The 24,051-nt window shown below is 47.2% G+C and overlaps 1 protein-coding gene across 3 annotated transcripts; it reads right to left on the bottom strand.

The window, feature by feature from the left end:
• Positions 1-381: 381 nt before the first annotated feature.
• Positions 382-18,318, bottom strand: Mgat1 (alpha-1,3-mannosyl-glycoprotein 2-beta-N-acetylglucosaminyltransferase). 3 transcript variants are annotated; one of them, XM_059270404.1, is made up of 3 exons: positions 18,193-18,318; positions 16,935-17,348; positions 382-2,939 (listed from the first exon to the last, which is right to left on the bottom strand). In XM_059270404.1, exon 3 carries the CDS (start codon positions 2,814-2,816, stop codon positions 1,473-1,475), a length of 1,344 nt encoding a protein of 447 aa, XP_059126387.1. In that variant the 5' UTR covers positions 2,817-2,939; positions 16,935-17,348; positions 18,193-18,318; the 3' UTR covers positions 382-1,472. The 3 variants fall into 3 exon arrangements, with proteins under 3 accessions (XP_059126387.1, XP_059126388.1, XP_059126390.1); XM_059270405.1 differs by lacking the exons at positions 16,935-17,348; positions 18,193-18,318 and adding an exon at positions 14,570-14,690; XM_059270407.1 differs by lacking the exons at positions 16,935-17,348; positions 18,193-18,318 and adding an exon at positions 11,484-11,612.
• Positions 18,319-24,051: the final 5,733 nt, after the last annotated feature.

The following is a 24,051-nucleotide window of genomic DNA, read 5'->3' as shown; positions in this document are numbered from 1 at the left end:
CTGCAAACCCTGGATTCATGGGCAGCTTGCTGAGGTGCCCAGTAGATGCTGTCTGAGTGAGCAAAACGGCACAAGACAGCTCCTACAAGGGTTTAGACACCAAGGTGTTTTGCAGACCACTCCAGACCCACTTGTTAACCAAGGAGCCCATGGCCAACTTGAAGATGAACAGCAGGCATGCAGTCTGGGGCCTCCCCACAAGCTAGCCTTGCTCCCCTACCTGGCTCCACCCTTGACTCTCCCTTGCCTTACCCCTGGTCCCACCCATCCTATTTTTCTCATTTTCTTTCCCTCAAGTCTAGCTCTTTCCTGTAGACTTTACTCTCTCCCTCTGTCCCCCAACGCCACTTTTTACCTCCTTTCCTAGGACACAGACACATGTTTTTCAGACAATTCAGCCTTTACTTTATTTTTGAAAATAATTCTGTAGATTCCATTTTTCTTCCATGAAACTAAGATCAGGCAACAAACAAAAACACACAAACTTCTCTCCAACCTGCTACCTGCATCTTGGCCGGGAAAGATGGGGGATGCTTAGGAAGGCCGGACAGGAGCTGGTTTGGGGTCAGAGATGTCCTGGTCTCAGCTACTGGTGTACTGAGCTCTGAGACGGCCACCAAGAGCTACCACTCGGGGAGGAGCCTCTACCCCAAACCTCAGGAGAAAAGAGGCACAGAGTCAGTCCACTGTCTCCCACCGGGCTGGCACTTTATCCTCCCAAACAACACGGAGGGAACTGACTTTCAGAAAAGAGGGGGGCCATGGGCAAGAAGCAGGGTGCCCAAGTACAGGCTTTCCTCCGGACACCTTTCTTGACAGCTGGCTCTAACCCAGGAGAAGGCCTGCTTTCCCTTTCCACTTCCCATCTCCCAAGCACAAACTGCTATGCTGTAGGAAAAGAGCACTGAGAGTCAGCAATAAGAGAAGCCAGGAGGCAGTGACCCCGGCACCCCAACAACTCCAATCTGACCCTGACAGTGAAACCCCTTTGGTTAGTCTCATTTGGCCACAAACCCATTCCTTCTTCCATAGCCCAGCCCCACACTGGGGGAAGGTGGAGAAAGGGTAGGTACATAAGGTGGGCTCACACTGACAGGAGCCAGCTCAGGGCTGACAGGCCTGGTCAAGAGAGCTGGAGTTGCCAAGCTCTCTGTAGATGCCCTTCGAGAGAACTCAGGACACCCTGGCCCCAACAAGCCCAAGCCTCCCCATACCACACAGTGGTTTCTTGTTCAATACCCCCAAATACACCACACAATAGTTCTCCTGATACGTGACTCCCTTGACAACGGGAGTATAACCCTCATCTTATGATTTGTGCACTAGAATGCCACTGGGGGTGGGGGGACGGAAAAAAGGAAGATCTATAGACCCAAGAGGGAACCACTGACAGGATGGTATAGCCCAGGGACTGCACACCTGTCTCAACTCATGACATGGCAAGGAGACCCAGCAGGGAAAGGCAGATGCTGCTAATTCCAGCTAGGATCATAGCCATCCCAGGTCTGTGGAGGTGCCAGGTGGACACGCCGGCCCCGGAACTGGAAAGTGACAATGCCCCGGTAGCCAGCCCTGGGGACACCAGACTTGAGGTCATCCATGACACCCAGGGCCTTAGCGAAGGCCTTGAAGCTGTCTCTAGTCGTGTACTGTACCCGAACCTCTCCCAGTTCCTTCCGGTCATTGGTCCTCACTTTCTCCACCTGCAGCTGGGGAGCACCATAGACACGGGCAAGGAAATCCCGGTCATAGGCCTCCCGCTGCAGGTATGACAAGTCCAACTGGGTGAAGGACACAAACTGCTGGTTCAGCTTGATGAACTTAAGATGCTGGTCAAAGAACTGCCCGTGGCTCACACCCTTGCGGCCGAAGGTCATTGTTCTTGAAATTTCTGGACGAATACAGGCCCGCCCCTTCCGCTGCTCAGGTCTGCGCATCCAGTCGTCCCAGAATGCCTTGGGCCACTTGGGCTCCAGCTCTGCCCACAGCTCAGCCAACAGTAGCCAGCCAAGGCCAGGAAAAAAGTCTGTTCGATAGAGCAGCTCTGGTTTGCTTGAGTCCACCATCTGCTCCTTGCCGTTGTCATTCCAAGCAGACACACACCAAAGGGAGGGGTCTGTTCTCAGCAGTGGGTAGGTGGCCTGGAAGTACTCAAAGAAGTCTGGTGCCACCTCCAGATCATCCTCCACTACCACAACTGCTGGGAACTTGAACTTGTTGAAGATCTGGCCCAGTGCCCAGCGGTAGTGCCTGGCGATCTTGTAGTAACCCTGGAACTTGCGGTGGTCTGGCTGCACAGCGATGTTACTCAGGTCTGGCTGCCGGATGTGTGTGACTGCACTGCCGTAGGAAGCAATGACCTGTGCTGTCTCCTCGTGCCCACAGTCCTGGCTGACAATGATGGGGAAACGCTCAGCTGAAGGCCGATAGTGCAGCAACTTATCCAAGCAGCGCCGGACAGTGCTGCGGTCACAGGCGATGACCAGGACAGGGATCACGGCTGGTGAGGGGGTCACAGGCATGTGGGGCCAGGCTGGAGGGGCCACAGTGGGCACTTTCCACCTCTGGCTCAATAAAGCATAATGCTCCCCGATTTGCTGCAATAGGCCCCGCTGCCGCTCCAACTCCACCTCGGCGTCCTCAGCCAGGCGGATCACCTCTCGGGTGAGGCTGGCAGGGTCATCATCAAGAGCACTGTCTGAGGGTGGCCTGCCAGGTGCTGGGCGTGTCCAGAAGAAGAGGAGCAGCAGGGCATTCCAGCCCACAAAGATGATAGCACCCCAAAGCACAAGCCCTGCAGACTGCTTCTTCAGCATCCTGGCCCCCACAGGGGAGGGCAGGCAAGGGGAGGGCTCAAGGCTGCCTTTGGCTTGCCTGGCTCACTTCCCCAAGTCTAAGGGTTTACTCTTCTGGGCTGAGACTGGGAAGACGCCAGGTACCTAGAGAGAGGAGAGAGAAAACCAACTGTTACCTCAAGTATGTATAATTCCACGTGCTAGAGGGGAGAGGCACAGGGGAGAGGCTGGGTACAGGGCAGAAAGTGAGGAAAGAGGGAAGCAAGGAGGATGACCGCAGGATTAGGACCACATGCTCTACCACTTCAAAACGAGCTCCTGAGTCCTCAGAAAAACAATGTCAGTTTGACAAGGAGGCAGAGAATGATGCTAGTGGAATAGAACTGCAAAGAAAAAAGAAAAAAGGAAAACTCCAACTCCTGGTCCCCTACCAGACAGATCTCATTGCCTGTCTTTGAGCCAGAGTCTAGTTCAGAAGGAAGGAGAGGTAAGACCATTTAACTCCCACTCCTCAAGTCAAGCTGCCCTAAAATTACTGATTTAAAAAAAATCAAATATCATACCTGACTTAGTAAGGAAACACATGAGAGAAAATGTTTGTCTTTCTGGGTCTGGTTATTCTGTTTAATACAATGATGTCAGAAGTAAAGTCAGGCTGCCTACAACACTCATGTTTATGGAGGCACTACCCCACAACATCCAAGTTATGGACTCGGCCTTAATGTTGGTGACAGATTAACAGATACACAAAATGTGGTATAGATATACAATGGAGCATTACTCAGCCAGAAAGAACACAATCCTGTCAATAGTACTCAAAGTAATCCTGTTGATCAAAAGCCAAACATGAAAAAGCAAGTAACACATTTTCTTTCATTGTGGTAACAAATAACAACAACCTGAAAATAGAAGAGGGACTTGTTCAATGAGATATCAAAATAATAACTAGTAAAGGTCTGCAATTAGACTGTGTTATAAATAAGCAGACTATCCAATGGAATAGAACAAGATTATAACTATTACACAGGAATTTGAAAAAATATAGATGTAAAATTACATCTATATATGGATAATTTCCAAGTGCTCCAGAAATTCAAACAAATTAAAAACAAATCAAACAAACAAAAAAACTAAAGTGTAGGAGAAAACATGGGTGCCAAGAAAGGCTTTCTAAGTTTGACTCAAACTCTTGGTGTAACAAAAGAAAACTGATGTTTTTCCTTACTTGAAAGACTTTCACATGGATAGAAACAGAACAAGGAAAAAGAACAAACTGAACACTTTTATAGCATCAATCACAGATACACAATACCAAGCTAGGGGAAGAATTTCAAATAACAGAGGAAAAAGAGGTAAAAAAAATCTATAGAAAATGAGCCAATAAGGGTAGCCCATAAGAAATACATACACACATAAGAAATCCTTACACATAGCAGAAAATGTTTAATTTCAAGTATAGGCAAAATGCAAATTAAGCGTTACTCATGAGACTGGCACAAAACCAAAATTACAACTCCCAAGTCTCTTAGTGACAGCTGAGGAACCTAAGTTCTCCATTTGGGGCTGGAGGACATCAGTAAACTCTGGAGTGAGTGGATGTTTGCTGTCTTGATTATCATGTTGATTATAGTGATAGTTTTACGGAGATAAATAGATAGGGAGGGAGGGAGAGAGAGAGAGAGAGAGAGAGAGAGCGCGAGCGATATCAAAACAAACTGTACCTTTTAAAGGCATGTAGTTTACTGTGTGTCAATTATACTTTAATAAAACTCTTCTTACAAACAAAACAAAACAAAACAAAACAAAAAAAACACTATGGGGCTGGAGATTGCTCAGTGGTTAAGAGCATTTGTTGCTTTTGTAGAGGACCAGGGTTCAGATCCCAGCACTCACAAGGTGGCTCACAACCATCTACAACTCCAGTTCCAGGGGATTTGATACCTTCTTGTAACCTTTGAAGGTACCATGAATGCATACGTACAAGCAAGCAAAATACTCATACACATAAAATACAAAAATAAATAAAAAAAATTTTAAGACACTAATTATACAAAGTAAAATTGATATTGACAGTAGGTTGAAGTATATATAATTAGTAGTATCTACTGAGGAATGTAAGAGAATATCCCAATTCTTAGGGAATATATACTGAAATATTTAGAGGCAAAGGTCCATGACAGATGCCCTCAAGTAGTTCAGAACAGAAAATACCATAACTGCATAGGCTGAATGGGGCATAACATTAAAAACAGATGAACTTGTAAGGCGTGAGGAGACAAGAACTAGAAGCCTCTTTGGGTGAGGAAGCTCATTTGGCTAGAGGGTTTTTCAGGCTGAGGAGTCCTAGAGGAAGGGGACAGACACAAGAAAAAAAAAAAAAAACACAGTATCACTGATCCTCCTCTGCACTACATCCCTGTTCTCTATCCTAGCTAAAAATCTTGGGTCTCAGATCTACTCTCTATAGCCCTGTGATCTGGGTCCTGTCCTCCCAAGTCCCTGTCTGCCCCCACCATTTGTCTTCCTTCTACAAACCAACCACCCCCACAGTTCCAGAATGCCAGTATTCATAGAAACCTTGGGTCATTTCCACTCAGCTGTGACATTATATCCCTACTTCATTACAATCACTTCTTGGGAGAGGTGAGAAATGTACCAATTGTCGGGTTCTCCTTCACTCCCCTTCAAAATGTGGTCAGTCTTGAAACTTCCCCTGTATTCCAAAGGCCAGGATTTCAGGGTACCACCATCTTCCTGCTTTCTAACTAAGTGACTAAGCAGGAAAAGGTCTTTGATACCAAAGGTGGGAGAAAGACAAAGAGATTAAACTTCATTAAGTGCTGTCTTCTGGAACAGGAGAGTGGACTGACTGTCCTTGAATTGTCAATGAGACACTTTCAGACCCACCTGTAAGTTTTCAGACTGGTGGCAAAACCTCAAGAAATCACCTTCAAGTGACTTTATACCTTCAAATGACTTTTCATTTTCTCTAGATGCTGAACTAGGTGTAATACACCTACTAGCATACAGACCAAAGCAAGCCTGGATTGTCTGTCAGCAGGATTGTTAGCAAGTCTACAAACATTCAGAGTGGCTGGATGGCTTCTTGGGAAGAGCTCTCTCTGGCTCTTGGTTCCTTCCTGCCCTATCCCAGCCCTTCCCTAGGAACTCTTCAACAGCACTAGTTTGTTTTGCCAGGAAGAACGCAATCAATCCCCACTGAAGCCCTATTTGCCTCTCCACCGAGACTCTTCAAGATGCCCTGTGTCATTTTCCCACAAATTCTCCAGGCAGGATAGTCAGCTATGTCTGGATGTTAGTAGTGTGTGAACACACACTGACCACGAGTAATGCACTCTACAGCAGTTGCCATGTCTGGAGGTATGATCCAATTCAGGCCTTGGCTGGGTGGACAAGCTCCTCCCGGGAGCACTAGTCTCAGTCATTTCAGGCATCTTAAGAAGGACACAGCAGACAACCAAGAAGCAATGCTTCTGTGTTTTCCGCATCTCTAAGACTCAATTTTCTCACCTCTAAGATGGAAACCATCATGGAATACCTCAGCAAGTTGCTTTAAGAACTGGATGAGATAACCCACAACACATTGAGAATAGTACCAGCTATACAACAAAATAAATACCAAGATAATCTTCCTTGATGCTTTCAGATCATGACAGTCCACCTCCCCATTACCATCCACACCAGTGAAACCAGCAAAGGACAACACAAGGAAGGGATCAGCTCCACGCACTGGCAAGCTACAAACTTTAACATACACAAGTGCATGAAACCTCCAAAGTGTCTTCAGTGTGGACATCACACACATATGCAATCCCTCCACTGCCATTTCCAATCCAAAACACACGGAAAAACACTTTTCTAAACTCATTTGATAAGAAAAGAGCACTCCATTTGGTAGCTTCTAATCTAATCTAATGTGGGGCTATTTATATTCTCCATCCCACTTGGGTGTCTACTCACATTCTGCTACAGAAATAAACATAGTGGATTATCATGCAGTGTTCTTATAACAGAGTATATGGGTGTGGAGCCATCCACTGGAACATGGACAATCTACCAGGAGTCACATCTTTAAAGAAAACTCATTCTTTCTCCTCCTGAAGCCAACAGCTGTCAATAGTTCCTCAGTTAGGGGAGGAGGCTCATGAACCCCTTCCCACTCTGTGCTAGATTCTAACTTCAGAAACATATCTAGTCCTCGAAGCTTCAGCGTTATGCCAGGGTTGAAACAGTTCCCCATTCACTGCCACTCTCATTTCATGCCCTCAAACCTTTTAACTTGTTTTCTTTCTCTAGTATGAATATTATTTTAATCTGGAATCCCTGACGTAGTTCCCCAGCTGACCTGATCTACCTGTGGCTTCTCTTTAAACAACCTTCTAGTAGCAAGAGAATTTTGAACATATTATTAAAAGCCATCAGAGGCTGCCCTGCCTACAGGGGGGAAAAAATCAAACTCCTTAGTTTGACAGAAATGTATTGTGGAATATTATTTTAAGATGTGTTACATTTGTTTATGCTGTGGAACATTTGTTTTAATGATGCAAAGATGTGTTGCATTCTTTTTTGTTGCATTTGTTTAACTCTGTGAAGCTACCTAAAACACCTGATTGGCCTAATAAAGAGCTGAACAGCCAACAGCGAGGCGGGAGAAAGGATAGGCGGGGCTGGCAGAGAGAAGAAACAGAAGGAGAAATCTGGGAGGAAAAAGGAGGAGCAGCAAGAAAAGGAGAGGACACCAAGGGCCAGCAACCCAGCTACACAGCAAACCACAGAGTAAGTAGTAAAGAAAGAGATACAGAATAGTGAAAGATAAAGGCCTAAAGGCAAAAGGTAGATGGGATAATTTTTTAAAACCTGGCTAGAAATAAGCCAAGCTAAGGCAGGGCATTCATAAGAATAAGCCTCCACATGTGATTTATTTGGGAGCTGGGTGGCAGGCCCCCCAAAAGAGTAAAGAGTCCAGAGAGTAAAAAACAAACATCAACAGAAATGGCCTTCACAACAACTGATTTGTATTCTTTTGTAATCTCATTTCCACCAAGAATGACATGGATTCCATACAATAGCCTCAGAAGACTACTTATTTCCCCAGTAACTGCTTTCGTACACGGTTGTGTCTTTGCTCCTGAAATGTTACCCAATACTCCACCTAAAAACATTCACATTCTTTAGGTCTGTATCATCCCAGACAGATACAACCAAGCCTCCCCATGACTACTCTTCCTCTGCACTCTCTCCATGTTGTAACAGAATCTAAGACCACACCTTCCTCAGCTCTTACCTCACTCCTTAGGAAAGGAGGCTCTATGTCCTCTACATCTGCTACAGTGTCTGCACATGTGTGAAGTTTGAGGGGCTGCATCATGTACCATTTGCGGTATTAACTAAACCAGGGACAATGAAGATCAAAACAGTAGCAAAAGTGAAGAACTTCACTTTCCACAGAGGACTGCCACATCTCCCCTCCTGGAAGCTCTTCATTCAAAGTACTGGCTATTCTCTCCTCCATAGGGGACGGTCCACGTACCCTCTCTTTGATTCTGAGGAGACCTATGACTCCAGAAGTAGTGTGTGCCTCTTGTAAGTCATTCCTTAAAGACAAGACAGCTGGGTATGATGGAGCACACCTGTTCTCTCAGCACTCAGGAGGCAGAGGCAGGAGAAATGCTGCAAGTTCAAGACTAACTTGGGCCACATAGCAAGACAGAACATTCAAGGTATTCTGGCTAACAAGCTCAGCTAATGTTCCAGCTGACTGCTAGAACCCACCACTAAGTATGAAAGGGAACCAGCCACATCTGACTGCAACAAGAAAGCCCACTAAGTTTGGGGTGATTCATTACAGCTGTCAGTACTTAAAATAATGAGAAGAAAATGGAACAGAATATTTGATAAGCAGGGCGAGTGCTCCTCCCTACCTGCTACACTCAGGTCCCCAGTCCAGATTTTGAAGACTGCTCTACTCACACCCATTTCTTATCAGTATTTTTGGTAAACAATGAATTACTTCAAAACTTAGTGGATTAAAACTGTAACAATCATTTATTCCCTCACCCAGTATCACTAGTTGAAGAATTTAGAAAATGGGGCAGAGGGAAGTTCCTGTCTCTACTGGGACCTCAGGCCGGAAGACTCTAAAGCTGCGGGCTAGACTCCTGTAGACGGTTGTTTTCTTAACACATCTGTAGTCTGCCGTTGATGTTCACTGGGGCAGTAGCTGGAGAGCTGGCCACACCATCATGTGTTCTTTGCATGTGGCCCAGGCTTCCTGTGAACACAGTGGCTGGGCTCCAAAGACAAGAAAGAGCTCCAAGAAAGACAGGGAGCCAGCTGAAGCCTTTTCTTCACGCAGCCTTGCATCACTTTGGCTTTACTCACTGCCCAAGGAAACTTGGTCCCCACCATATTTAAGAGATGAAAATGAGGCTGGAGAACTGGCTCAGCACTAAGAGCACTGGCTGCTCTTCTACAGGACCCAGGTTCTATTCCCAGCACCCAGATGGCAGTTCACAACTCTCCGGAACTCCAATTCCAGGGGCTCTGAGGCCCTTTTCAGGCCTTTGAGAGCACCAGACATGCAAGTGGTTTATGTAAATGCATAAACATACATATGGGCAAAACGTGTACATACATACAATTTTTAAAAAAGATGGATGAAAATGGAAAATCTCACCAACAAGTGGGAAGAGGACAAAGTGAAATGGTAACATGTGGAATGGGATATTTATGAACAAGGCCATTCAAGAAAATATAGTTTGCCATATTTCCCTTTTCAAATTAGAATATATCGTCAACCCTGACCTGAGTTCTTAATATCATTGTTTATGAGATATGCCTGTGATACACATACTCAAAACTGGCATTTTCCCAGTGTTTTTAGGACTCCTTTGGGGAAATTAGTAGGTGAATCCACATCGCCAAGTACAACAACATTTGCACCATGGTGGGGTGAGAATTGAGTCTCAGCATATTGAGGGTTCCGTTGCACACCAGGTAGCCCTGGGCAAGTCTTGCCAATCCCTATGGGACCTACTCACAAGCTTCATCTGAAGGGATGCCTAAGAGCAATTCCTTTTTAACACTTTTTTTTAAAGAGGACATACGTTGTGCAAGCTTGCCTAAAACTGATGATCCTCCGGCCTCAGCCAGCCGAGTTCTGATATTACAAGCTTGCACTATCGCATCTAGCTTCTAGCATTCTTGATTCCATCCATGCTTGCCCTTCTCTCTGCCCAAGGTGTTCCTTAAACAACAAGTAGACAGCAAATAGTCAACTTCCCACCAGCAACAGGAAAGCCAATGTTATGTCTAGCCTTTAAATTAAGTATCGAGATGGACGAAATGTTACTGAACTGTCCCTCCTATTTCTGCCTTGCCCAGTACGATACAAAGCACAGCTTAAAAAACAATCCAAAGCACACAGAACACATCACAGACAATGGCTGTCTAAGTGAATTACTTTCTGGTTGTTACACTTTGTGTGATGTACCAGGTCCATAATTTCCGAGGTAAGGAAAAACTGAAAAGCAGTCAGAGTAGACGTGCTAAATAATTCAAGGGTGGAGAGAGTAAGACCTAGGAGGGAAGGGATACAGGTTATTCACTCTGGGGGAAAAGGTGAGAGAGAAACACAATGCTGGTACAGCAAAAGGCATGAAAGCCCCACAGCCCAGCAACAGCAAGCCCCATAACCCCCTGAACCAGTAACTTGATGAACCATTGCGTCAGTTCCTCATCTGTAAACAGACAAGCTGACTTTGGTCATCTCCAAAGTCCCTGATGTCTGGATAATAATGACAATTCCCTAATGTCCTAAGTAGAAAATAAGTTTAACCTGTTGCACATGCCACGGACTTTGAACACACTGTGGTGGAGCCATCTGAGAAACAAGCAGGGATGTAATGCCACTATTATTAGTGATCTCCATACTAAATGATCAAGTAGTAGTGACTGACATGGGAAGACTCCAGAATAAAGGATGCTCTAGTCTAGACCGTATTAAAATAGACAATAAAGTGGGCCAACGATGTTCTCTAGCACGAAAGCCATTACAGTAGCAAAGGTTAACAAAATGAAGCTTCAGCCTAAGGCCACTCTTCCAGAGACACCGATTGGGTGGGCCACAGTCCCTCTGCACCACATTTTGTAAAATGGGGGGCTATGCACCTCTTGCCCCTCCCCGTTCCACATACATTAGCAAAGAGGCCAAGGAAAAAGTTTTCTTGCCAATTTACATATTTCAATATTGAGTCAAATTTTCCTTATGGCTGAGTAAAAACAAGCTCTTGTAACTTATGAAGCCTGGACTCGGGTGAGGCTCGGAGAAAGTCCACTTTCCATCCCTGTCCCCTGCTCCCTCAGGGCGACCCCACCTCTCCCTCGCCCGCACCCGCAGTGCCCTCCAGCCGAGTTTCACAACAACCCCCTCCCGGAGAAGCCGCCCTCCCTCCAGCAGCTGAAGGCCCGCCGGGAATCCTGCTGCTGGCTGAGCGCTAAGTTCCCACTTCCCCGCGCGGCGCAGCCTCGGGTGGGCCCGCCACTCTCGCCGCCTCAACAGCCCGGGCTTTCCGGCACACTCGGGACTCAGACCCGACTCCCCTGGCTGCACGGCCTCCCTGCTCTTCTGGGACAAGCCCCAGGGCTGTGGACGCCGGCCCAGCTCACCAGATCCTCCCAACTCTGCTAGTCTGGAACCAGGCTCGCCCAAGACCGGCGAGACCCAGCGCTAGCTCGGCCGCGTCCCGTCTCGCCGGCCTTCCTGCGGCGCCCGCCGGGCCCTGCCAGCGGGCAACGTGGCCCTTCCCCGGGAGGGCGGGGCGGGGCGGCGCTCCCCCACCCGCCTCTGTTGGTCCCCGCCCTGCCACGGGCGAGTCCGCGCTGGCCCCTCCTTCCGGGGCCTGCCTCGTCTGCTGACTTCCCGATCACCCGTCAAGATCTAAACATCGCGTTTTCCGGGTCTCCCAACTTCGAAAGGCAGTGGCAGAAGAGATGTTGGTTTGGGGCCCTTCCCCTCTCCGGTCACAACTCCCAGTGTAGATGGCGATCCCACTCACACCCTCAGCCTAGTCCAGTATAGACTTTCCCCAAGAGTGTCCCCTTATCCAGCCCAGCCCTCGAGTCTAGAGCCTCACTGACTGAGGGGTGCGGGACTTGGTGGAGTGTTCCCAAGGAAAGCGTTCACCAAACCCAACACGAAGAACCTGGGAACTATTCCCTATACCTAAACCAGGGAAACTGTAGAATCTATGCTGGAGAAAGGCGAGGGGTGAGTGCAGTGCGTGCAATCAACAAGCGCCAGGTGCCAAAAGGGAAGCTAGGGAGGAAACACCTGCTGCCCAAGGCGAGCAAGAGGCAGCCGTTTCGACTCTTGCTTGTTTTTTCCTTTGTGGGTGGGGAAACCAGAGGTAGGCCTGTACACAGTGTAAAACCGAAGCCCTAAGGAGGGAAGGAATCAATCACAGGCCTTTGTAGTAACCCTAAAAGTGAATGGGGGGAGTGCCTGGATCTGTACTCCTTTGTATCTTAAGTAAAAGAAACCTGGAGGGAGTGTGAGGGGGGTGGGGACAACGACTCATCCGGGCCCAGGTGAACAAGCAGGACAAGCTCAGCAGGAATGCTTCAATCAGAGCCTCAAGCAGTCTGAGGGGGAGGAAAATGCAAACCAGGAGCTTCAGGGCCTGACTTAGGTGTCAGCAGTGGCCCTGGAGCACAGTTTCTGAGGTCTGAGTTCTGCATAATAGGCTACTCAGAGCAAGCCAGATTTCACTGGCTGAGCCATTTTGGAATTCAGAAGTATCTGGAATCCTTACAGTCCACTCATCTCAGTACCACAGCCTCACTCTCTCCCACATCCTGCTGTACCTGATCCTTTGCATAAACCTGGGCTCGCACCACTCATCTCTTACACCTAAGACTGGGGAGCAGGTAACCACAGGCTGCTCAGGGGGTGACTTTTCAGAGAACACTGCCATCTGATTACTCGATACACTCAAATCTCAGACCCTCCTACCTGCAGGCTTCAGTAAGTTTTGCAGAGGACGCCTAGGTATGTGCTTACCGAGTGATTGTGTTCACTAGCTTGTTCCAACAAGACACCAGGATTTACGTACAAAGTAGAGAGTGTCATAGGGCTCCGGTAGGCAGGTGAGGAGTTAAAATGGTAAGGAATCACTAGACATCGTCACCCTGCCCTCCAGGCCTGTCCCCTTGACCTCTCTGTACTGTCCCAGCATCTCTGCAGAGTTCAGCAGCACCCTATTCTAGAGAAGTCTGAGGCTTTGGGTAAGTGTAAATTTTCTGTTAAGTCATAAGTCATAGTCAGATTTTAGATTTAGGCATTCCAGCTTTCAAACCTAGCACCCACCTGTCCCTGAGAACTACTGAGATGGCTCTGTGCCCATGTGACAGGAACACAGTGAGGCAGCAGAGAAATCTTGATAGCAGCAGTTGGAATCCTGCCCTGAAGTAGAGGAAAGGGCTGACACATGAGGGAAGCGGCCTGTGTGTGGGTGTGGTATGTGTATGCCCACCATTTCCAGTTTAGCTGACTGCAGAGACTGTGACAGGAAACTCAAGCCCATGCATGCATGTGCCAAGAGAATGCCACTGGTTTTCTACACCTTGGCCCTCTTTTTACTTCCCATAAAAAGGAACTGAGGGACTTACAGCCCTTACACTTAGTGCCAAAGTGTGAAGAAAAACGACCAAGTGTAACCTCCCTAGAAGTGTAAAAAGTTGGGAAACTGGTCCATAGATCCAAAATATAAGGAGCTCCAATCACCATCCTGGATAATAACAGGTACTGGAGATGGGGAAGAGTGAGCAGCCCAGGCCTTCTAAGGCAGTTACCCAGGAAACAGGTCAGGAGAACACAACTCCCCACCATGTCCATCTCTGAAGTTCTTTGTTTAAACTCCAAGATGATCCTCAAACACAAGAAGACTACCCCCGTCCCCAGAAAGGATACAGCATAGAATTGGGATGGGATGAGTTTTTAAACAGGAGTAATAGACAGCATTTGGTCTAAGCAGCAACAAGTATCAGTACTGGGGCCCTGGGCTCTAGAGATTACATCAGGGATGAACTGAAGAAATGGGAGCTGGGTGTCTAGACTCTGGGGATCTAGAGCCTGGGATCAGATTATGTGCAAATGGAAAACCAGGAAGATCTAGTTGCAGGATAACAGAGAATTAAAAGATAATATGCTTGCCTGCCTACTCTACTACCACCAAAAAGGAACTAATGAGCAAAGTAAAAACTATCCCAGGAAATGGCTCCTCAGAAACTTCAGCCTAGACACCCCTAAGTGTTTGCAGTTTGGAAAGGATTCATGCTCTGAATTTGTGACAGATCTTTACTTAAAACCATAAGAGGAAGCAAAACCAAAGTGTTAAGCTCATGTTTTCGTTTCCTTTATCATTCCTCCTAACATGTCAGTCCCAAACCACATAACGATACAGAAACTCAGCTCATTATCAATAGACCACTGAGCAATGCCTATGCAATCTTTTCATTAGCCACCTCAATTCCTTTTAGAATAAAGGAAGGTCTAAATAACTTCAGTTTAAAATCCCCACACAATGTGTGATTAAATTCATCACTAGTCCTGGCTAACAGCCTGACACACTTGAGTGTGGTACCCTAGCAATCTGCTGGCCCTGTGAGAAAGCTTGAGAGAAATGTCTGGCAGGAGAGTCAGCAGTGCTCTGGCAGGTGAGAACTCTAGCTCACACTACAGAGGAAACACTTACCAGGGAGGCTGTCAGGGCCCTGAGTTTCTCTCCCTGGGGAACCTTGTCTGAAGCTGTAAGGCAACTCAGCACTCAGCTGCACAAGTGCTGTCAGCATATGCCACACCCTTTAGGTGAGCTCTTCCTGCTCAGGGCTTCTGGAGCTCCTCCTCCAACTAGGAAAACAGCCCGTGGTAGCGCACGCCTTTAATCCCAGCACTCAGGAGGCAGAGCCAGGTGGATCCCTGTGAGTTCCAGGCCAGCCTGGGCTACAGAGTGAGTTCCAGGAAAGGCGCCAAAGCTACACAGAGAATCCCTGTCTCGAAAAAACAAACAAACAAACAAACAAAAAACCCTAGGAAAACAATAACAATCCCCACACTCTTCCTTAGAGTGAGGTAAGCCAGATAACAGCCTGGACACTTTAAATAACGTTAACACTAGTCAGTGCAACTCAACTCCTCAGTACTTTGGGTGCTATAGGCACTCACAGGCCGGCAGGGACTCCACACAGGATAAGGAAAGTTCTAGAACACATTATGCCCTACAGGTGGTTCAGGAGGCATCTTGGGATCACATAGCCATAAAGAGATCACTGTGATTCCCCATGCATAAGCAAAGATTGGTAACCATGCATTTGCTCAGTGGATTTGGGGAAGGTGACACATTGACACTGAGACTCATAGATAGCAGCCTGTCCTCTAAGGGGCCATAACAAGCTTCAGACAAGAGAACATCTCAGAGCCAGAAGACCTACTCAGGCTGGGCTGCCCAGTCTTCAGGCCACTGAGGAAAGACAGGGACTCCTATGACAAGGAAGAACAGTCATTGTTTTCAGTGAATGTGAGGATCCTCTGTAACTGACCTCCAGGCTTCATGACCTCAGCCCTTGCCACCACATGCTGCTGCCTCAAATTCATACACTGTGTGTCCCTTGCTTTTTGCTGTCTATCATCACTAGGAAAAGCAGGCACCTTGGTGTAGGTAAACTTTCAAAGAAGGAGCAGGCAGGTACAAAGACAACTTGTTTGGGTTATGGACAACCTGAAGAAACACAAAAGCCCAGTAGATGTCGGTCTGGAAACACTTGGCACCTGAAAGAGCAGACAAGGCTATGACAGAGGAGAAAAGGTCCAGCACCGACTCCAAGGAATCGGGTTCGGTCTTCTCACTGGCTCTTGAGACTTCAAACTTCCCTCTACCCCCAAGAGAACGGCACAGCAAAGCTAAGTGGAGAGCCATCCGAGCCAATGCAGTAGCTGACAGGATCCCTTGATATAAGGTTTCCTAAAACTGTCCACCTTTTACATAATGTGATGGAACAAACGCCAGGCAGGCCTTTAATTAAGATGTCTGCTAAGGTGGCCGGGCAGTGGTGGTGCAGGCCAGCACTTGGTAGGCAGAGGCAGATGGATCTCTGTGAGTTTGAGGCCAAACTACAAAGAGAGTTCCGGGACAGCCAGGGCTGTTACACGGAGGAACCCCATTCAAAAAATAAACAAACAAAAAACAAAAACAAGATGTCTGTTAAGGCTCTGGCAAGCATGTTCATTCAGTAAAAGAAAAGAACTTTCATCCAGAGCTTTTTCTATGTGTTATAATAAACAAGAAAACAAAGTTGATGTGCTGTTTTATATGTACAAGGCCCAGGGTACTTTTCAAAATGCAAAATTATTCCATTTGTTCTTAGTAGCAACCTGAGTGAAGTCTCTTCTAGTGTGAAGAGAACAGGACAGAAGGTGGTTAACATTTCTCGGGTTGCACATTGATCAGGAAAGTCTGAACTAGACCACAAATTTTACTGCTCCCCAAACTCACGCTCTATTTCTGTTCTTACCATGAGGTTTCATGACCTAAACTTCCTTACTGGGGAAGAAGGAAGAGAGACAATTTAGGAAGCTATCTAACCATTTCCTATCCTCCAGCCCCACTCCCCACTCCCTTGGAGTCTTATTCTGTTAAGAGATTCCCAAAACTGAGCAGCCTGCCTCTGCCAGAGAAATCCATTTCTGTCTTAGTCCAGACTGGTCTGTAATCCTATTATCTCACTAGTGGAAAGGCCTTTAGAGGTAATTAATCCAACAGCCTTGCAGAAGCCCCATTACCTTGCACGCTCTCCTTGACCTAACCTCACCTACCTAAGCTCACAGTTGCAAGTACTCACAATCCTTTACCAGCTAGCTACTGTGGCCTCAGGAAGGAACAGGCTAGAAACAAATCTGCCCCTTGAAAGAGTGAATGAAGTAGAGGTGACACTTCCTGAGTGCCATCAGGACACAGGAGGTGCCCGGACTTTAGACATGGCAGCATTCCCAGACTGTTCCCATTCACATCTCCTGCACAGCAACAGCAAGGCACTAACTGAGAAAGGAGATAGAAACCTTACCTTTCTTTTCTTCTCTCAGTTGCTCTCCTGAAGATCATCAAGCCCCCCACTTAACACTCCATTTCCAAAATTGAGAACCAGATCCACCAAAGCACAGCTTCTCTCCACTTATCCAGGTCCAAAGTCCATGGCTGGGTGGACCCTGTCAGGGAGGAGTCTGGGGGGGAAGGGGTGTGTCCAGGCCCCTCCCCCCCCACTGCTGACTTCAGTGTCCCTCCCAGGCGTCTATTACATCCCTTCATCCAGCTGGCTTCTAAAGCTCAGAGGCTTGCAGTAGGCAGCAGACTCCAGGTATTATGCCATCTCTTGCTCAGGCAAGAGCAATCATCCACGGATCCACTTGTGTTCTGCTGGGGCTCAGAAGAAACAGGCTTTGACATCGACATGGCCCGGGAGGCTGATTTCTGTGTAAACCTGTGGAACATTTAAACATTATGACACTATGCCCACATGGATTTCTGAGACCTCCACATTTACTATAGTCCTTTACTGTGTTCAACCAACAAACTCTCTTCCTTAACTACTCCACACAATTTGTATAAAAAGTACACACTTCATGCAATACTGTATCCCCATCATTCTGAGCATACGGGTATGTGGACTTGTGCCATACCTATTTTCAGTAAAGAAATGTAAAGAAAAGTGCTGTCAGTCTTCTAAAAAATACAGAAAATAAGGTCCTACTCTCCAAAACACCATCTACTAATCCTCTCTCAAGCTTCTCCGGGTGTTAAGTGTTTTAATCTCCTACCTCCTGTCAATTGGACTAAATCCTACCCAGACCTCGATGCTGGCACCGTCCACAGGCATCCCCTGCCACCCTCACCTCCCCCACCGTTTCCAAATCTGTGCCAAGGATGTATTTCCCAATTTCTTTCAAACTCCTTCCCAGGGCCCCTCCCGAGAGCACTCTCCTGGAATATTTGAGGCCTGAATCCCGCTTGCAGTAGCCCCAATTTTTCAGTTTGGGAGCCCTCCTTGGTGCCCCTTTCCTCTGTGAGTTTTACACACTGACACACGCACAGACACACACACACACACACACACACACACACACACACACACACGCACCCCTCTTCCTGTAGGGGCGTGGCGGACACAGAACACCCCCCGCCAAGAACTTAACTCCTCCCACCCTTCCTTCCGAACCCCGCGCACAGCGTTCTCACAGCACAGTGACACCGAGACCCTCCCAGTACTCCGATCCCTCGCTTCCGCCGCGCCTCAGACTCCGTCCCTCAAGGCACCGGCTCCTTACCTGGACCCCGCCCGTCCGATCCCGGCTGGGAGCCTCGGCCCTCCCAGCTCCAGCTCCAGGCCGGGGCCGGGTCCCCGCCGCCAGCAGGCCCCACCCCCTCGACCCCCTGCGGCCCGGCCCTCCCCTCGCGTTCCTGTCCCCCTCCCGCCAGGCACCGCAGCCACTTCCGCCCGTCCTCCGGAAGTAGGAACCGGGCAACCGCTGGCTCCTGGCATCCCGTCCAATCGCCTGGCCCTTGCCCGCCCATCACCGCCGCGTCCACGGGAGCACGGGAGGTGGGTCTGCACCCTGGAGCCAGTCTACAGTGTTGGCGAGGTGGAGGACGAGGCGTTGCAGAAGCCCCCTGTGAGGACGTCGCCGGGGACTCGGGGCGGGAGCCGTACACCGGGGGGCGGGGCGGAGGCTGAGGCCTAGAGCCGGAGCGCGCGTCACTGTGAGCGGCGCGGGAAGTAGCGCGCATGCGCCGCCGGTCTTGGGCCGGTCGCCCGAGTTGACGCTCCGACTGCCCGAGGGGGAGGAACTTGGGCGGGAAGTGGAGGCGGAACCTGCGCAGGCTGCCCTACCTCTATCCCACCGCCGGAAGGTCGCCTAGCAACGGCCTGGTTGAAGTGGCTTGTGAGGCCAGGGGCCTTTTTGAGGTCTTTTAGGCACTCTTGGTGCCAAGAGCCAGTAATCGGCAAGGCCTGTTATAGCAGGCCTGTTAGTGAGCTCAGTTTCCTGAGTAGCAACGCCAGAAAAAGTTTTGATTTCATTCCTCGCTATGTTCCACTGCATCGCTGAATGAGGTAGGACCTTCCTAAAAAGGATGGAGAGCGCCCCGTTACTGTTTACTGAACACGCACTGTGCTGAGCTCTTTATGACTAGTAACTGAATAGCCACAGGTCAGAACCCCAGGTATGAGCTCCTAGAGAGACGGAAGTGTAACGGGAGTTGCAGAGATGTTAGAGCCTACTCAAATCTTACTGTTGGGGGAACAGACCAAATCTATGACACTCGGTCACATGGTCTTGCCCTAGGAAGTGCCACCTGTTTTAAAAGAACCCATACTTGAGGCTGGAGATAGGGCTCAGCGGTTAAGAATGCGTGCTACTCTTACAGAGGACCTGAATTCAGTTTTCAGCTCCCACATGGTGGCTTAAAATCATCTGTGACTCCATTTTCAGGGGATCGCGTACCCTCTTCTGGCCGCCAGGCATACATACAGTGCACTTCTGTGCATTCAGACAGAACATTCACACACATAAAATAAACATCGTTTTAAATAAACTATTCTTTGAAGCACCATACTTAAAAGTTCCAAATTGCACTGTTTATTTTCCTGGATACAAAATACCCTTTAAATCTAAGGATTCTGTTTTTTATGTTATTCCAGTTCTGCCAGCAAACAACTGTGATACTTGGAAAAGTTGCCAAAACTTTCTGTACCTCAGTTTTCTCATACCTACAATAAGAATAATGAAAGTCCTTCACTTTATTCAGTTAGTGTGAGCATTAAATGGATTAATGCATAAGTGCTTCAAACTTCCTAGTCTGTGTACTAAAGGCTCAAAATGTCTGTTACCATTCTTATGATTTATTCACAAACATTTCCATGCAGTAATTTTGGTTTTTTTAAATTTTTGATACAGGGTCTCTCTGTGTAGTCCTGACTGTTCTGGAACTCACTGTGTAAAACAGGCTGTCCTCGAACTCACAGAGATCCTCCTGCCTCTGCCTCCTGAGTGCTGGGATTAAAGGTGTGTGCCACCACACCTGGCCTCCATGCAATAATTTGACTACTTTTAGACTATCTTTTATTTATTCTTGGATAATTTCATACATGTATACAATGTATCTTGATCATACCTACCCCCAGCTCTTACTGCCTATGCTTTCTGAGCACCCTTCGACATGTCCTTCTACCACCTCCATTGTCTTTCTGTTTGTCTGTCTGTTTGTAACTCACTGGGTCCAGTAATGCTGTTATGTTTGCTGATTTTGTTGGCTTGATCATGGGCAGGTGACTGAGTACACTCAAATCCAATCAGAAAGTGGTTGGTTACTCCCATAGCCTTCATGTCACTGTTGAACCAGTGAGCATAATTATCAGACTGTGTTTCAGAAGGAAACAGTCCTAAAAAAAAGGATGTTTTGACTTCTTATGTACAGTCTTCTTTTCCTGGTTATCCTGTCTTCCTGAGACTCCCTTTTCCATTACCTCTCTGCATGAGTAATTCCTTAGTCATTGCACCATTTTCTAAAATCAGTCCCCTTCCGCAACTCCAGGTGGTGAGGATAGAATTTTCTAGAATATTAAAGACTAAATTTTCCCCTTTCCTTTTTTCATGTTCTATGTATCTTTTAAAAAATGTTAATTTAGCCAGCATTTGCACTTCTGATGTAAGACAACAGAGAATGTGGCAAACCCAGATTTCACAAGAGCTAAGGTGTAAAGCTAGAGACTGTGTAGATGCTCTGAAAAATCTGAGTAAAATCAGAATATTGAGCAACAACATGGGAATTCCTTGATAGGATTAAAGCTATATTAAGTGCACTTAGAAAGTAAAGCATGTTGTCTCATTTCACCATAAAAGGTTTATTTACTCTTTCATGTCTTATCCTGACTTATTTAATCCTTGAATTGTGATTTTAATTAATTTTACTTTGGACATTTCTTTCTAGTTAAATTATGTACTTCTTAAGAGTAGACATCCTATTTTCCTTAAAACCCTCATCTATATGTTTGTTCAATTTCATGAATATTTGGTAGGCTCAGGTGCTGTCATCTTTTTATGTAGGCTCAAGAGATTGGGTTTCTCCTTCACCAAACTAGGACACAGAAACCTATCTTTTACCTTGCCAGGTATTCATAAGGAACAGGTGGGACCATGAATGTGGAGACCCTTTTAAAACTGGAGCTTACAAATCTGTAGTACTTGGGAGTTCACAGACAGTAATCATAAGTGCCAAGGAGCTGTGTATACTGAGCTTTCAGGGGAAGCACTTGCAATGCCCTTCCCACATGCAAACAGAGAGAGACTTGAGCATCTGCTCCCTATTGTCTATGACCTGTCCTCTTTTCTTGGAGTTCTTAAAATACAACTGATATAATAGAGAAATCCAAGTTGTTCTTAAATGTATTTCTTTACCCATATGAGTTATGGATTTTCCTAGGCCTGTTTAAGTGTGAATTTGCATTTGTCCATTTTTTTTGTTTGTTTGTTTTTGTTTTTTGGGGGGTTTTTTGTTTGTTTGTTTGTTTTTCGAGACAGGGTTTCTCCGTGTAGCTTTGCGCCTTTCCTGGAACTCACTTGGTAGCCCAGGCTGGCCTTGAACTCACAGAGATCCGCCTGGCTCTGCCTCCCGAGTGCTGGGATTAAAGGCATGTGCCACCACTGCCCGGCGCATTTGTCCATTTCTGTGCTTCCTTAGACTGGCCCAAATAGGAGTTGCCCTAGTAATACACTATGAGTAATTGAAGCCTTGAGCCAAGAGACTGAGTTTTCCAATACTGGGTTTCTACTTGTGTGGGAGAAGGGTACAAAGAGGGAAGGTAGGACAGGGAACCGATCAAGGAGCAGCATCAGAAATAGACACATGCTTTGCCTTCAGGACATTTTAGGTCACATGAAGTGGGGAAACATTCACAGAAATTGACAAAATAAAAATGAAAAAAGTGCTAATGTAAAGAAGTGTGTAGAGAGGTATAAAATTAATTAGACTATCTCTTGGTGTAGAGCCGTTCACGGCCGCGCCTCAAAGATGGCGCCGGCGTCCGGCTTCCCGATGGCAGGTGTTCTCTGGGATAAACAACTCCTTATTTGGCTTGGGCGTGGAATCTGGCTTGCTTGCGTATGTCTGACCCTATCGGCATTGTCCATGTGGCACTACAGGTTGCCCAGTGGCTATAAAGGGCATGGGCTGGCTTTCCCGGGAGTCAGAAGATGGCTTTCCCCGGGGTCAGAAGATTGTTCAAGGTTCCTGAATAAACTGCTTGGAGAAGAGCCTGGTGTTGCGTCTTCCTTGCTGGTCGAGGCGGACACGACAAGTGGTGGCCCATACAGGGAACCCTTTAAGGCTCAGAACTCTTCGCAGTCAGGGCAGTGCACTGGTAAGTCCCCAGGTAAAGTGGGGATCCGCGACAAAAGCGGGAAAATTAAGTAGAGCCGTGACAAAAGCGGAGGGGAAAATTAAAGAGTAGAGCCGTGACAAAAGCGGATGGGAAAATTAAAGAAAGTGAAAGCAGGTGAAGGCAAAAGTGCTGCTAGTATCATGGGCGCAACTTCTTCGCACCCAATTTTTCTGGCTCTTAACGAGCTGCTCCTTTCAAAGAAATTAGAGATTAAGAAGAGTACCTTAGAAAGATTTCTAGAGGAATGTGATGTCGTGGCACCCTGGTTTGCAGTTTCCAGAAGCCTCACGGTAGCTTCCTGGGAAAAGTTGGGCCATGATCTAGACTTCGCTGCAGAACAAGGGACGCTTAAACATGGGGTTAGACCAGTTTGGAAATTAGTGAGAGGGTGTCTCGAAGACCAGCGCTGCAGCGATGCGGTAGAGAATGAGCAGGCAGCCTTAGAAATGTTGCAGGAGGAAAGATCAGAAAAGGCCATGTCTGCTAAAGCAGCGTCTACCAGAAGTAAAACAAAAAAGGGGAAAGAAAAAACAAGGTTATATCCTGACCTTTCGGACCTAGAGCATTCCGAGTCCCCTATCTCTTCCCCTGATTCTGATGATGTAGAGTCATTATGTGAAACCTTGCAGAGTATGAGAATAAGAAAGAAAAGGGGTAGAAATAAAGGAGAAAGAGAAAGAATTAAAGGATGTGAGTCTGAGTGTGGAGCCGTTCCCTCAGCTCCTCCACTGTATCTGGAATCTGCCTCCATGTCTAGAGTTGTCTCTATGGGGAATTCTTTTAACCTGGAGGTTTGGAGACAGGTTAGAACTGAAATGCAGCTAGCTTGCCCAGTGTTTCTCAATGCCCAGACTCAACAGAGATACCATGAACCTTTGGATTTTAAGGTCATCAAGTCTCTAGCGGAATCTGTCCGGACTTATGGCATCACAGCCTCATATACTGTTGCTTAAGTGGAGGCTCTGCACAGATTTTGCATGACTCCATCCGATTGGATGAATCTTACTCGAGCATGTCTCAGCACAGGGCAGTATTTAGACTGGAAGGCATTTTTGATAGAATTTGCCAGTGAACAAGCTGCGATTAACAGGGCTGCAGGTGGAGGTCAAGCAGCTTGGGATGTAGACATGCTGCTGGGACAAGGCCAATTTGCCAATCAACAAAATGGATATCCACAGCAGGTTTATGACCAGATAAATCAACTAGCAACAAGGGCATGGAAGTCCCTACCTAATAAAGGGGAAGTGAGCGGCAACCTTACTAAGATCCTTCAGGGACCTATGGAACCTTTTTCAGATTTTGTGGCCCGCATGGTCAAGGCTGCAGGCAGAATCTTTGGGGACCCAGATGCCGCGATTCCGCTTATAAAGCAGCTAGTTTATGAACAATGTACCAAAGAATGCAAGGCTGTGATCACCCCTTATAAGAACAAAGGTCTAGAAGTATGGATGAAAGTGTGCAGAGAATTAGGGGGACCTCTAACTAACGCAGGCGTTGCGGCTGCAGTTATGCAACTTAGTAACAAGAAAGGAGGGAACACTGGGGCATGTTTTCGGTGTGGAAAAATGGGCCATCTCAAACGTAGCTGCCCTCAAGGAGAAGGTAACCAAGGAATAGGGAGGAGCCAACGCCCTACACAGCCTGGACTTTGTCCTAGGTGTAAAAAGGGGAAGCATTGGGCGAATGAGTGTAGGTCAGTCAAGGACATAAATGGTCAGCCTATAACAACGGGCAATCTTTCAAAAAA

Source organism: Peromyscus eremicus, chromosome 8a (assembly GCF_949786415.1).
Source record: "Peromyscus eremicus chromosome 8a, PerEre_H2_v1, whole genome shotgun sequence".
NCBI lineage: Eukaryota > Metazoa > Chordata > Mammalia > Rodentia > Cricetidae > Peromyscus > Peromyscus eremicus.
This window is presented reverse-complemented; position numbering and strand designations above follow the sequence as displayed.

Excerpts from the sequence above, each read along its gene's own strand:
- Mgat1 (XM_059270404.1), bottom strand. The coding sequence starts at position 2,816 with ATGCTGAAGAAGCAGTCTGCAGGGCTTGTGCTTTGGGGTGCTATCATC.